Raw genomic sequence first — 14,404 nt, forward strand, 5'->3', positions numbered from 1 at the left:
TGGGAATACCACTGAGAAATATAGCCATCTCACACCTCCCTCTATTATAATTAAAAATTGTGGCGCTCCAGACAGTAATTTGTCCAGACTCGTCGCTTTGGTTCCAGTTAAACTCACTCCTCCCCCGGTGTCTCCATCCAAAACACCGGGGGAGGAGCGAGTTTTACTGGGCTACGATTTTTCATTAAACTCTGACCTGTTTTCAATGCTTCGGTCTCCATCATGCCCATTGATTTATAGCAGAGACTGTAGAAGTATTATTCAAAAAGTCTAGTTTAAAGTGCATATAAGCACAGATGGTTGTGTGTTGTTGAAGACTCATGAAAACTCATTCTGTCTGGCTGGAAATAATGCCACATCATTGGAATGATGATGTTTTTGGCTTTCGGAAAGACTTTGGTCGGGAAACCAAGCTTTGACTGTCTGTAACGCAGGTCAGTAGCAGTTAGTGTCAAAAACAACCTTGCAGAGTTCCCCACTATAAGGCTTTGAATATGGATTTTTTATTTACATTGTAGCTGTTGAGCTTAATCACTAAATAAAAAAGAGGAGGGATTGGCATGGTTTTATTTACCTTTGTATCTACTCCATGTGACATGTGATTGTTTTCTCTTCAGGAAATGGCCTGATGCTGCAGACTCCATGGCACACATATCCTGCCAGTTATCTGATATTTTCCACCCTGGCTCATCTGGAAATCTCTGAGTAGAGTTTGGACAGTTTCGCTGCTGCCCCCCCCTCTTTCAGAGGTGGATCTGGGGATGTCAGCCCACATTGGTTCCCGTGCCTACACTAACTGTTGGAAGTATCAGAGTGGCTGTTGGTGAGAGACCCCCAACAGGCCCAGGATGCCAGGATGCCCATCACTCAGGACAACGCCCTCAGCATCCTCCCACTGCTGGAGAACTGGCACGGGGCTCAGACCACACGATCACAGCAGGACCACAACCTGAATCAAGACAACTCTGCCCAAAAGGTACTTCAGCCCCCATTTTTGCACTGTTCCCTTGTCTCCAGTTTCAGTTTCAGTTACAAATGTCATCACGATGCAAGAGAGAAATCAGTTGGAAGCTAGTGGGTGGTATAGTTTGTCCAAAGTCTAACATACATTAGCTTTTTACTTATGGCGAGTGCATTTACGTTTCCAAAATCACAAAAGTGATGTTCAGTTGTGAAGATTCCGGTGTTGGATGTCAGGCTTTATCCCAGCATTGTGTACATTCAGCCAGACAATTGCTTCGTTGATGCACTGGACTTTAGATGGTAACTTATCTGACAAAAATATAAATCTCCTCCCTTCCCACCACTACCTCTAAGGAATTCACACAAAGCCAGATACAGTAGCTGCCATTAGGGGTGTCGGTGCACCTAAATGTGCATTTGGATAAGCACAACGCTCTCTCATCAGCACCACCTTCAACACCTTCTCTGTAGACCTGTGTAGCCTTTCTGAACACATACTGTACCTCAGAGGGTATAAGCCTATGTTTCAGTGTATGTAAACTTCACCTAAAATATTTAGTGCCTAGAACCACATATCCAGCATCACCATCTGCCCGTCACCTCCGCCCAGACCAGAGACCAGTGAGGTTGTTTCATTTCCACACGTATAGTTTTACACATCATTTTTAATGGACACAAAACATATTTAACTAGTTACTCCTCTAAAAGTTACCGGTCGATGCTTGTCTATCTGTGTGAGTCAGCCCTGTGACTAGGGATGGGAATTGATTACAAATGATCAATACCATTGCTATTGTTGATTCTGTTTAGCGATGCGATTACTTATCAATTCCCATATCTATTCAAGATCACTGTGTTACGTAAAAACATGGACACTCCTGTCCTGTTTGTCTATACGGTATCTTAATAGCAGTCTTTTATAAAGTTCACTACTGTTCAAAAGTTTTAGGCTACTGAGGTGAGGTTTGTAAGACAGTTTCATTACACAGGTCACACACAATGGCAAGACGGAGCACAGCAACAAGACACAAGTTCTACTGCATCAGCAAAGTCTCTCCAAACACAGATTTCAAGGCAGACCGCGGTTTCAAGATGTGCTGTTCAAGTTATTTTGAAGAAGAACAAAGAAACGGGCATCGTTGAGGATGGTAGACACAGTGATCGGCCAAGGAAACTTAGTGCAGCAGATGAAAGACACATCAAGCTTATTTCCATTCAAAAATAAAAAGCTCAGAAAGTAAACAACATGTCTGTAAAGGATATTTTCCGTTTGTGTAACGTGAATTTATGGATCAAAGGCCCAATTTCAGGTGCCTGGTCCATATTCTTGCTGGATAGCTGCGCTCATCTCATCTGTGGAAGCCTCCATGTTGTTTACACTGAACAGTCTCTTCTCGTTTCCTCACTTAAATCCACTTTAAAACCAACGCTGATTGGATCGGTTGCTGGTTAAACTTCTCCAATTTTCTCCATTGTACGTTACCAGACTGATCTGAGAGTAAAATACAATGGATTTAAATGAAATTCCATATTTTTGAAAAGTGTTTTCTTGCCGGTGCTGCCTCCATCTGCTGCTAATGGCGTTAAACCGGGAGAAATACACGTTAATTAATATTGTCAGCCAAAGTCAAGTTTACGCTACAGGTTTATTCTTGACCACACAACATCAATGTTATTGCGTTATTAGCTATAACCATAATACTGAGTTTGAGAGGCTGGAGGAATTTTTATTTATTTCACGGAAAGAGTTGCTGACATTTAACATCTCTTTCTTCAGAGGGTCCTGAGACAGGCAGCAGCACGACTGACAACGTTTCTGACAAACAGAATGAGCAGCCAATACAAAATACATGACTATAATACAATAAAATATATCAAATAACATGTGAAAACAGCAGATATACATCAAAATACATGACTATAATACAATAAATATATCAAATAACATGTGAAAACAGCAGATATACATCAAAATACATGACTATAATACAATAAAGTATATATAATTTTTTAAAAAAAGCAAATATATATCAAAATACATGACTAAAATACGATAAAATATATCAAATAACAAGTGAAAACAGCAAATATACATCAAAATACATGACTATAATACAATAAATATATCAAATAACAAGTAAAACAGCAAATATATATCAAAATACATGACTATAATACCATAAAATATATCAAATAACAAGTGAAACAGCAAATATACATACAAATCCAGCATAATCCTGAATATATCAGTCAGAATATCTTCAGCCAGATGTGTCTGCCTCCAAGTTCTTATCAAATATCTTCAAATCCTCCAATGAGAGCAGGACCTGGAGTTTCAGGTGTGTCTGTGATTAGTTCAGGTAAACTTTGTTTATTTACACTAGATTATAAACTTTCATTAGTTAGGACTTTGTGTAATTATACAATACGGTTTCACTCCAACTCTATGTTATTATTTATTAAAACCATAAGAGACTTGATTAGGACTTGCTGCTGCCCTCAGAGACTTTAGACTTGACTCGGACTTCCCCTCAGAGACTTGAGACTTGAATTGGACTTGCCCTCAGAGACTTGAGACTTGACTCAGGGCGTACTCACACTGTCATTCCGCACCGCGACCCGAGCTTTAGGGTACTTGTCCCCCCTCCCTCTCCCCCCGCGCCCCAGCCCCGTTTGTACTCACACTGCCGGCCAATGCTTCTTGCTGTCCATACGCCATCACGCCGTAACACGTCACACGCATTGATCGCGTGTGTGTGGCTTTGTTTACAAATCTTTCCACAGACCTCAGAGTTTTTTTGCGTCTTGTCGACTGTTTTTGAATCTTTTCATTGACCAAATCTGCAGTAAACACTCCACCTCCGCATCACATCAACGTGAACCTTTCACCGCCATTGTTGTTGTTGTTAAATGTCCGCGCATGGTCCGTTCTTCTATTTACATGTCTGAACAGGCGAACATAACGCTACTGCCGTGGGGCTCGTACACGTGCGCACACTCGTGCTCGTACATGTGCAAACGGCTCCGCTAAAGCCCACCTCTTTCAAGCGGGCTGTGGACAGCCTCGGCCAGAAGGACAGTGTGAGTGCGCCCTCAGACTTCCCCTTAGAGACTTTAGACTTGACTCGGACTTCCCCTCAGAGACTTGAGACTTGACTCGGACTTCCCCTCAGAGACTTGAGACTTGACTCAGACTACCCCCCGACATATACAGTATTGTGTAATTGATTTTTCAGTTTTTATTAATTCAATCCCAGTCAATGGAACACTCACTAGATGTCACCAAATCAGACTGTACCTTTAAAAAAGTTAATCGAAAAGGATGTAAGTGTATCGTATCGAATCGTATCAAATCAACTTGTATTGTTGGCTGAATACTGTGATATATATCGCATTGTGAGCTGAATATCGTGTATCGTAAAGTGAGATTAGTGTATTGCCCTAGTGCATAAGCACCTGTTGTGAATGTTATCACTGCATTGAATGGGTGTTGTCAGTGGACATCAGCTACAACTACAGTACCTGTAGGTTCAGAAGGCTGTTATCATTTACTCTCATGGTAACGATAATGGACTCATGGCGTCACTTTCTAACGCTGCTGTTATGAATTCAAATAAAATTAATTTGTTCGTCAAGTAACTCATATCAATGCATGTGCAGGCCCCGAGGCCTCCTCCCAGCTGGACGTTCCTGGAACACATTCCTAGGAAGGCGCCCAGGGGGCATCCTTACTAGATGCCTGAACCACCTGGCATCTACTTCTTTAGATCAGTAAATTTCCAAACGGCCCCCAGCGTTATTTTTTGTTAGATTTTTTTGCAACGTTTGAGTACAAAAGAAGACTACCTTGTACTAAATTGTACACACTCAGGTAGATCTGGAAAGTTGTTGCAGGTTTGAGCAGCGAGTGTCACCTATGGTCCGTTTGTGTGACGTCCTGTTGTGTATTTTAACCCCCTTATGTAGCACAAGTAAACACAAGGCAGCTTTATTTCACGAAGAGAGAGAAACTAAAGAGGCGTCGGAGGGACTGTGCGACTATGCTGGACTATGCTAACTTACACTATTCAACTTTTTTTTTAGTTTTCTTCTGTCAGTGATAGAGGCAAGATGTTTACCGTTGATTGTATGGGACTCTCACACCACCTCAAAACAGACTGACAAGTCTGATAGGTCCATACTGCCTCATATCTATGGTACTGATCAGGCCCATCTAATGAAAACATCTCGGGCTGTAGCCCAGAAGTCAGAGTCCTTTTAAGAAGGGGTTTGGGGGTTTCTCACCCGAGAATTTTTAAAATTGTGCTGATGAACATGCAATTGTGACATAGTTTGAGAAGGAAAGACCAATGGTCATGTGTGACTCCTGTCAGGGCAGGTCTACTGAGTAGGTTAATGTTTCTGTTAAGAAAGGTCAGCACAGACCCCAGCAGCAGAATGAGACTGGTAAATGGTAAATGTACTTATATAGCGCCTTTCTAGTCTTCTGACTACTCAAGGCGCTTTCACACTATTATATATATATTATAATATATATATATTAGAACAGCCTAGTGAGCCTACAGCCTCAGAAACACTGACATGCACCGGCCTGATGTCAAGTGGACCGGGCTGAATCCACTGCAGGTCTGAAACTGTGCAGACTAGAAGACATCACTGCTCCGAGGGACGTTTTCTCTCCTGTCCGGTGTTTGGGTTTAACCAGTGACCTGTTGAAAGCTGAAAGCATCTGTGGTTGCCGTAGGGATGGCAGATGTTGATAACAGGAAGAGAATGTGTAGCTGTCCTTGTTAATGCCTTAATGTTTAGTTTTTCATGACAATGTTAAACATGACGTCACCTCCCTGATCAGTGTTTATAGTTTTGTTTGAGTAAATGTGTCAGTGGAGTTTTGTTTGTTGTTGCAGTAAACAGGAAGAGAGCGAGTTCTTCCTGATAATCTCTATCTCTAATTCATTTATAAATGCATCTTTTTGTCTTTGAAACTTGCTTGTGTAAACACGTGTACCACAAACCAAGCTTTTTTACTCCTTCATAGTCATGCCGTTTGTCAGTTGAATGTCTCCAGTGAACAGGGTCGCTGTTAAACCGAAACACTGAGTCAGTCTGCTTTAAGTTTGACATAAAAGTTTAGTTAATAAAGGCTTTTTATCAGATGTCCTCCTCCAGCTTCATTCACTGATCGGTCACTCTTCTTCTTCCAGCAGGTGGATCAGGACCTTTACCAGAATGGGGAAGGGGATAGTGTGTGCAGCAGCAGCAGTGTTAACAGTATTAACGTGGAGGACATGCCCCTGTGTCTGGCTGCCATTCAGAAGTTGATGGAGTACATTAAGTTCAACTTCATGGAGGGTGACACAGCCGCATCAGCCAGCCTGTCCTCCTGCAGGGAGGGCTTAGACGTTGAGGTCCATGCTGTGTCCCTCAGTAAAGATGAGGGGGACACCGCTGAGTTTGGCCTCAGCTTCGGGAACATCCCTATTTTTGGGGACCCTGATGGAAGAAAGAAGGGAGGCCCGAGGAGGAGGAGGGACCAGGGCCCCATCATGGATGTGGGCTGCATCTGGGTGACAGAGGTGAGGAAGAGGAGTCCAGCAGCCCGCTGTGGGGGGATCAAACTGAGAGATGAACTGCTGTCACTCAACGGGCAGCTGATGGTGGGAGTTGATGTCAGTGGTGCCAGGTAAGACTGCTTTAATGAAAAGTGTGACCTTGAACCAATCATGTAAAAGGAAGATGGTGAGAAGATAAACTGGCCAAATCAAATCTCTGTACTTCATCACATTAGCAACAGTCCTGTGATTCGAACGGTTCCATAAACCTCCTTCTCATTGATGTGCGACACTAGCTTTTTAATACAACAATGGCTGTTAAATACATTCAGAGATGTTAACCCCTCGACTTGCCCACCGGCGAGCGCTGCCAACTATTTGTCTTTCGGAGGCTGTAGTGAAGATTTAAGAGCCAAGGAATCCATTGGTACCAACCAAAACATGAGAACATAGAATTTATTTTCTTTTGACTGTAGCAAACGTGAAACCCTAGTCTACCCACTTTTATTCCCAAATATGTGCCCCAGTATAAAGTAACCATGTGGTTTCTCTATCTGTGCATTTTGCCTTGTCTTGTCTTGTCCTGGTTGTCAGCAGATCCAAACTGTAGTTTGGAATGCAGACTCCCTCCAGCACATTCGGTTCAGTCTACATTAGCCTTCAGTGACTTTTAGGGTTTTAAGTCTTCCAACAGACTCTTGACAGGTTTTATTAGTTCCTCAGCTATTCTAAATAATTATCAGACCTGAATTGATCCCGTCCTGGTTCTTAATCACCTGGATCTCGGCATCCCGGCACTTCCTGCAAACACTGGCTACCTAAATAACCAAACTATCCATAGTAAAACGGAGTATGGTGGAGGTCTTTACCAAGAGTCCCAGACTCCCCATGCAAAACCTGGAGTATGCATGACCCATTTGGACTGCAGGAGTCTAAATGTGGTGTCCACAGTTTGAACTTCATGGCATGTCAGCCTTGGTTTAACTTTTGGTATGCTGTATAGCCAGCAGGTTTTGATTGGGCGATCAAATGTTTTGAGTGAAGCAAAAAGGCTCCTCAAGGTGTTAATCATCATGTAAGACCTGACCCGTATAAGATAAACGGTTGAGACTGGCCTTGCAATGCTGGACATGTGTCTGAACAGGAAGGGCCCCGACACATCTGCCAGAGCTAATTCAACATGAGCTTAATGACTGGTATAGTTCCCAGGGTAGGTAGAGCCACCAACTCAACAACTACATGAAGACATTACCTCCACCCATACAGATGGAAATGTGTGGGCATGTAAGGACTTTAGTTTTCCTGATGATATTTGAAACTGGATGTAATGGCAGCACTAACCCGTCAATGCTTTTTTACAGTTACCTGGCTGACCAATGCTGGAATGGAGGCTATATCTACCTTATCATGCTGCGGCGAGTCAAGCGAAAGGCTCCTCTCCCTCCGTGTAATGCTAATGGCAGCGTCAGTACCCATGTCAACAGTGACAGCTGTGAAGACCAGAAGCAGGCCAGACCTACCTCTGAGCCCCCTGACAGCTCGCCAAACTGCAAACGCACACGCAAGTTTGGGGTCATATCCCGGTCGCCCTTTCACAGAGACAACGTTGACAGTGCTGAGTCTGAACTCCAGAGCTGTTACCATGGCTACAATGGCTCCTCTGTTCCCACTGATGCAGGAGTCAGTCCAACAGGAGAGGACACAGGCTGTACCCTCTCCACACACACATCTACAGAGGAAAGCCCAGTCACCTTTCCTCAGGTGAGAATTGCTCCCCAGCGTCTACACAGTGGAGGCACCGCCACCCAGCCCGCAAGGTGTCACAGTCAGCTGTTTGAATGCAAAATGGATTCTTTCAGCAGTGAAACTTCAAGCCAGGTAAGACACGCTCTCTTGCTCACACCTTTGTTCTGGAATCAAAGGGTTTTATTCTCAATGTGTTATTCTGAACAAATGATGTCAGGCTCAGGAAATGAAAAAGTTGAATCGCATTTTCATAAAGTTGACCAATAAAATGCATTTAGTATAAAGCTTAGAGATAATAGATATAAGCTAAATTAAAAAATCTTTCCATTAATTTCGCTCTATGTTTATGTGGACAGAAGAGCAATGTGAACCTTGCATGACAGACAGAATTGTCAACTAGTTACACTCCTTTGCCTGTAATCTAACTGATTTCCATGGGGGAGGGGGATTAGTTTTTCCCTAATCAATCACAAGAGACCTCCTGTCCGGACCCTCATTCTAACTTGAATGAGGATAAAATAATTCAATTGTGCAGCTATTCTAGACTTTCCAAATGTCATCGAACCAAATTGATCAGATCCTGACAGCGAAACAAGTCATTTTGTGGAGGTTGTGACTCTCAAAACAATTTTCCCACAGTTTTACTGCAGCAACAGCAGCAACAGCGTAGGCTACGGTGGAGCCTATACGCAGACTCCAAAGAACTAGCGGCGATGAAGGCAGACTGTTGCATTGCCTCACGTCATCTGTGTCTTTTCCCAAAAGTTGCACTTGAACACACCGGAAAAGTCTACAGATGATGACCAACAAGCACGTCTGTTCTGCTCCTGCGTGAGACGAAATAACTCTCCATACCAGGAGGCATCGTGCTAGTCTGTATTCATCTTTCAAAAAGGAAACCAGAAGACCGACAGGGCGGATTCAAGATGCTAGTCACTGCAGAGTGGGCTTTCAGTCCAAGTTGTCTTCAACGATGAGACACTTCCTTGCCCTGCTCAGCACCACTGAGAGTCTTCTCATAATCCTGTCCCTCGTGCACTTGTTTTACGTGAACGACCGGCCTTTTTGAGGGACTTAAATTAATCTGTGTCCTTGTAAAGTTTGAATCTTCTTGAAATCACAGAGTGTGAACGTCCAACCTCTCTCGGATGGCTGAGAGGGTCAACCCTTTGGCCTTCATCTGGACAACCTGCTGTCTCAGGGTTTCAGTCTCCTTAGAGCAGCTTCCATCTTTCAAAGTAACCAGGAGAGCTGCAGATAAATAGGGTGTGTGCAACAATTAAAGTGAATTCCTGTGTAAAATCTTCCCAGGGTCTTTTTAGGCAAATTGGTCATCAAATAAGCCATTGATACAATTTTTTTTCTCTTATGAACTATTTACGTAGAATTTCCGGAGCGACGCCAACAGCCTGCTGCGGCAATTGCCGGTAGAGTCACATCAGGCGAGAGCACTCTGACCGTGCAAATGGTCTATTTTCTCTTTTTTTTGTGACCTAAACGATTGTGGAGCTACAGTGAGAGGAGAGTGGGAAAAAAACTGAAATAGGATGAAATAGAACTCTGATTTTATGGTATGGTGTTTACATGGCGTTTGAGAAACCGGAGTATTGCCTTAACCTGAATGTAATCAGGTTTTTAAACTGCATGTAAACAGACTGACTGATGTGAGTTCTTTTACTGCATGTCATGAAGGAGAGAGTATTCTGAACAGAGGTCTGTTGATTTCTCTGAGGACCCTCCAGATAGTTTCACAATTGATACAGGAACATCAAAGTGACTTACCGTATTTTCACGACCATAAGGCGCACCGTACTAAAAGGCGCAGTCTCAGTTATGTGTGCCATTACTGTATTTAACACACACATACGGCGCACCGGATTATAGGGCGCGGGTTTTATATACCGGTACATATTCTCTACTAAGTTTAAATACCTCTACTGCGTATTTAAAAATAGAGCGGGAGCAAAACTGAGTATGTATTTCATGTATTTATTACATGTATTTATTACAAAGTATTAATCAAAGCCATCAAAGTCATCATCCTCTGTTTCTGAATTAAACAGCTGCGCTAAATCAGACATGCCAGTTTCCTCTTCTTCGCTGTCAGAGTCACTTTCCGTGCCGTGCGGCTCCTCGGAAATGATGCCGGCTTTTGCGAAAGCTCGAACAACAGTGCCAGGAGACACGTTAGCCAAAGCATCTACAATCCATCCGCAAACTGTGGCGTAACTTGCCCAGGTGCTGCCTTCCACTTTTCGTGAAACTGTGGTCTCCGTCGGTCATCCATCGCTCCCACGCCGCTCGCAGCCTTACTTTAAACGGCCGGTTCACACCGATGTCGAGCGGTTGAAGTTCCTTTGTCAGACCTCCCGGAATAACAGCACAGCGTTCATTTGTTTCACCTTGTTTTTCACATCGGCTGTGAGATGGGCACGCATGGAGTCACAGATTAACAGCGATGGTGATGCGCGGAAAAAAACACCTGGTCTCCTTACATACACCTCCCTCAGCCACTCTTTCATCATCTCCTCATCCATCCAGCCCTTTTCATTTGCCTAATAACGACTACAGCTGGAAAAGTCTTTTAGGCAAAGTCTTTCTCTTAAAAATCACCATAGGCGGCAGTTTCTGTCCATTTGCGTGGCAGCCAAGCACAACAGTAAACAAAGCTTTTTCATACCCCGTTGTGCGTATCGCTACCGTTCTTGTCCCCTTCTTCTCCACCGTGTGATTCAACGGGATGTCGAAAGTGAGCGGCACCTCGTCCATGTTGGTGATGTGGCTTGGCTGGATGCTTTTGTCGGCGATGTGTTTGCTGCAGAAGGAGTGGAAGCTCGCCAGCTTTTCATTATAATCCGCCGGACGTTGTTGCGCTACTGTAGTCCTGGTCCAGATGGAAAAATGGCACCGTTTCATAAAACGAAAGCACCACGACCATTTCTTCCGCTAGCGTTACTGCTTTTAGTCGAACAGTGACCGTCGAAACGCTCGCCCCACTCGTTCTTTGCTCGATGATCCACCGCTCGAGTCTTTCCTCCAACTCGGGCCACCTCGCCTTATGTCCGCGGAAACTCAGCAGCGTCTTCTTCACCTGTCGGAGTTCGTTTTCCATCTTCCTCCACTTGCGAACCATCGATTCATTAATCTTGAATTCTCTCGCGGCTGCTCGATTTCCATGTTCCTCTGCGTAGCTGATAGCCTTCAGTTTAAACTGTGCTTCATAGGCGTGTCTCTTTGCCATTCTCAGGGTTGTTAAGACAACAATGTTCTGCATAAAGCACATACCTGTTCTTTTATACACAATCCACGCCCACTATCCCCCTTGAACGTTCTCACGGTGGTCTCAAAAACGTCCGCAGTAACACACATAGGGCGCACCGCACTATAGGGCGCGCCGCACATTTTGAGGAAAAAAAAAGATGTATATGCGCCTTATAGTCGCGAAAATACGGTATACAGACAACAGAAACATCATTAACAACTGAAGCAACCTGCTCAGGGTCTGACTTTAACATACCAGCCACATGGGAAAAAAAGGCATATCACAACTTAAAACTAAAAAACCCACTACCTAAGATAATTTCTGACAGTAGTTAACAGACTTTTCCTGGTCTTTGACACATTTGATTACACAAATCGTTCACATCGTCTCTTTTGTGGAATCTTTGCATGCTTCGATGAATGAGTCCTTGTTCTGAGATGTCTGTAGTCGTTACCTTGTGAGACCATCCTGATCTTTGAGCTCCATTATATTTTACTTGCAGATCAGTCTGGTAACGTGCGGTGGAGAAAATTTAGTTTGCCAAGTGAACGTCCAATCAGCGTTGGTTTTGAGGATTTAAGTGTGATGAAACGAGAAGCGACTTTTCAGTGTAAACAACATGGAGGCTTCCATGGATGAGATGAGTGCAGCTATTGAGCAAGCTGCTCACTAACTCTTTTTTCTCTGGATCGTTCTGTTGAATATGGACCAAACACCTGAAATTGTGCTTGATCCGGAAATTCACGTTTACACAAACAACAACCTTTACAGACATGTTTTTTACTTTCTGAGCGTTGCCTCAACGCTGTTAGTGCGTCATATGCTTCATTGATCTGATTGGTTGATTTGGCGTATGTCTGTGATCGACAGATGGTCCAATCCAATCAGCAACCAGTATTTTAGCCCCTTCCCAAAAGATCTCCAAACCAGTGTTCCCAGATGGATATGCTGAGCAAATGAGAATTAATCCATCAGGCGGAGTCAGGTTAATAGTCTTTAGGAGATGGTATAACAATAAGGATGCAAGTATTTGTGTTTATCTCTATTAAACATTGAACTCCAGGTTATGGCAGTGAGCCCATCATAGTGTGTTGTTCTTTGAGCATTACCAGAGGGGTCAAACTGGTCACATATATTGGAGAACCCAACAATTATCATGCATGCATGATGTAGTGCTTCTTTGCAACATTTTCACCAATCCAGGAAATGTGTAATCTACACAGAAGCTTTTCTGTCTGAAGAGTTTCTGTCCCGCGTCTTGCATGTGATTATATTTAGGCTACAAAAACACTTGACTGAGGTTCAGGGAGGATTGTGGTTGGAGTTGTCCAAACAAGAGACTAAAGCTTTAGTTTGTGGTGTTTTTTTGTGCACAAACTTTCAGATATTTGTTTTTGTTATTGGGTGCCAGCCAGGGTTGACCTGACAAAAGAAGCTGTTGTGTCACATAGTCACCCACACAATCTTGATGTAAGCAATACCCAAGGTATGAATCAATCTCAATTTTAGTTCAAAAGAAAATGTATTGTCAGCAAAATTCACACACAGTCAACAAAAAGTGTCCAGGAAGAACTCCTTAGAGATTGCAAAGATAATACAGTTTATCAAGATGATCCTGTGAAAAATACAATGGTTCAACTCAAGCAACTATTGCGTGAAGACTCTAAAAGAAAAAATACTCACAGTGTGAGGAACAACAGTCTGTAAATAGAGACACCTAGTCAGTCATTCTGTCAGTCACTCAACTTCCCCAACAGTCATCAGCAGCTAGCCGTTTCATCCAGTCCGGAGTAGTGTCCTTGTTTGTTCTGGTTGTGTTGGTAATGGCAATGAAGCTGATCCAAAGAGAATAAGGGTACGTCAACACAATTGAAAACAACATTTTTTTCCTCTGTCGTTCTTAAAAAAATTTCCATCCACACAGACTCGGCTCAAGAAATATCTCTGCCACAGGAAACCAGGTAAACCGACTAAAAACGCTGTAGTACACATGCCAGGCCTGGATGTGGAGCTGTAACCGCCACAGAAATACACAAACAACAGAGAAGAAGAGACGGGGAGACGCTGTGGAGAATACAAACACCGGAGAGTTTCTCTCCAAATCTGGAGACTTCCCAAATCCTCCTCCATCCTAGAGAGAAATGTGTCACTGTTTCTGGTGTTAGTGGAGACTTTGGTGCTGTTTTGGACTCTGATGCACCAATCACTCTGCAGTTACTGTCCTCAATGAGCACAGGGTGCTGCTGTGAGCCCCTTTCCCGTCCCAAAACACTCACAGGCGCCACTTTCTCACTACATTTAGGGCGCACTCACACTGTCCGTCCGTACCGTGCCCTGGGTTTTAGGGTACTTGCCCCCCCCTCCCTCTCCCCCGGTGGGCCAGGCCCGTTTGTACTCACACTGCCTGGGCCTCGCGCGAATGCTTCTTGCCTGTCTATACGTCATCACGGCATAACACATCACACGCATTGATCGGCATCATCGCGATGCGTCGCTTTGTTTACAAATCTTTCCATAGACCTCAGAGTTTTTGTGCGTCTTGTCCGACTGTTTTTGAATATTTTCATCAGACCAAATCTGCAGTAAACACTCCACCTCCGCATCACACCAACGTGAATTGTTTTAAATGTCCGCCCATGGTCCGTCTTTTTTTTTTTCTTTTTTTTTTCTATGTCCGAACAGCAACACATAAAATTACGTCAGAGCCGCCGTAGGTCTCGTGCTCGTGCTCGTACACGTGCTGGTGCTCGTGCTCGTACACGTGCAGACGTGCTTTACAAAAGCCCACCTCTCCCAAACGGTCTGTGGCCGGCAAGCTGGCCGCAGCCAGGCGCGGTGCGGTTGCACTCACACTGGTCCAAAGAACTAGGCTTTATCCGTA

The 14,404-nt window shown here is 43.8% G+C and overlaps 1 protein-coding gene across 1 annotated transcript in view; it reads left to right on the forward strand.

The window, feature by feature from the left end:
* Positions 1 to 14,404, forward strand: part of pdzd2 (PDZ domain containing 2) — an 84,813-nt gene that overhangs the window by 25,220 nt on the left and 45,189 nt on the right. The window contains exons 2-4 of the mRNA XM_083912543.1: positions 618 to 976; positions 6,168 to 6,646; positions 7,877 to 8,393. Of these exons, the coding sequence (XP_083768669.1) occupies positions 857 to 976; positions 6,168 to 6,646; positions 7,877 to 8,393 (1,116 nt within the window). The 5' untranslated portion in view covers positions 618 to 856. The remainder of the gene's footprint in view (positions 1 to 617; positions 977 to 6,167; positions 6,647 to 7,876; positions 8,394 to 14,404) is intronic.

Source organism: Echiichthys vipera, assembly GCF_963691815.1.
Source record: "Echiichthys vipera genome assembly, chromosome: 4".
Lineage (NCBI taxonomy): Eukaryota > Metazoa > Chordata > Actinopteri > Perciformes > Trachinidae > Echiichthys > Echiichthys vipera.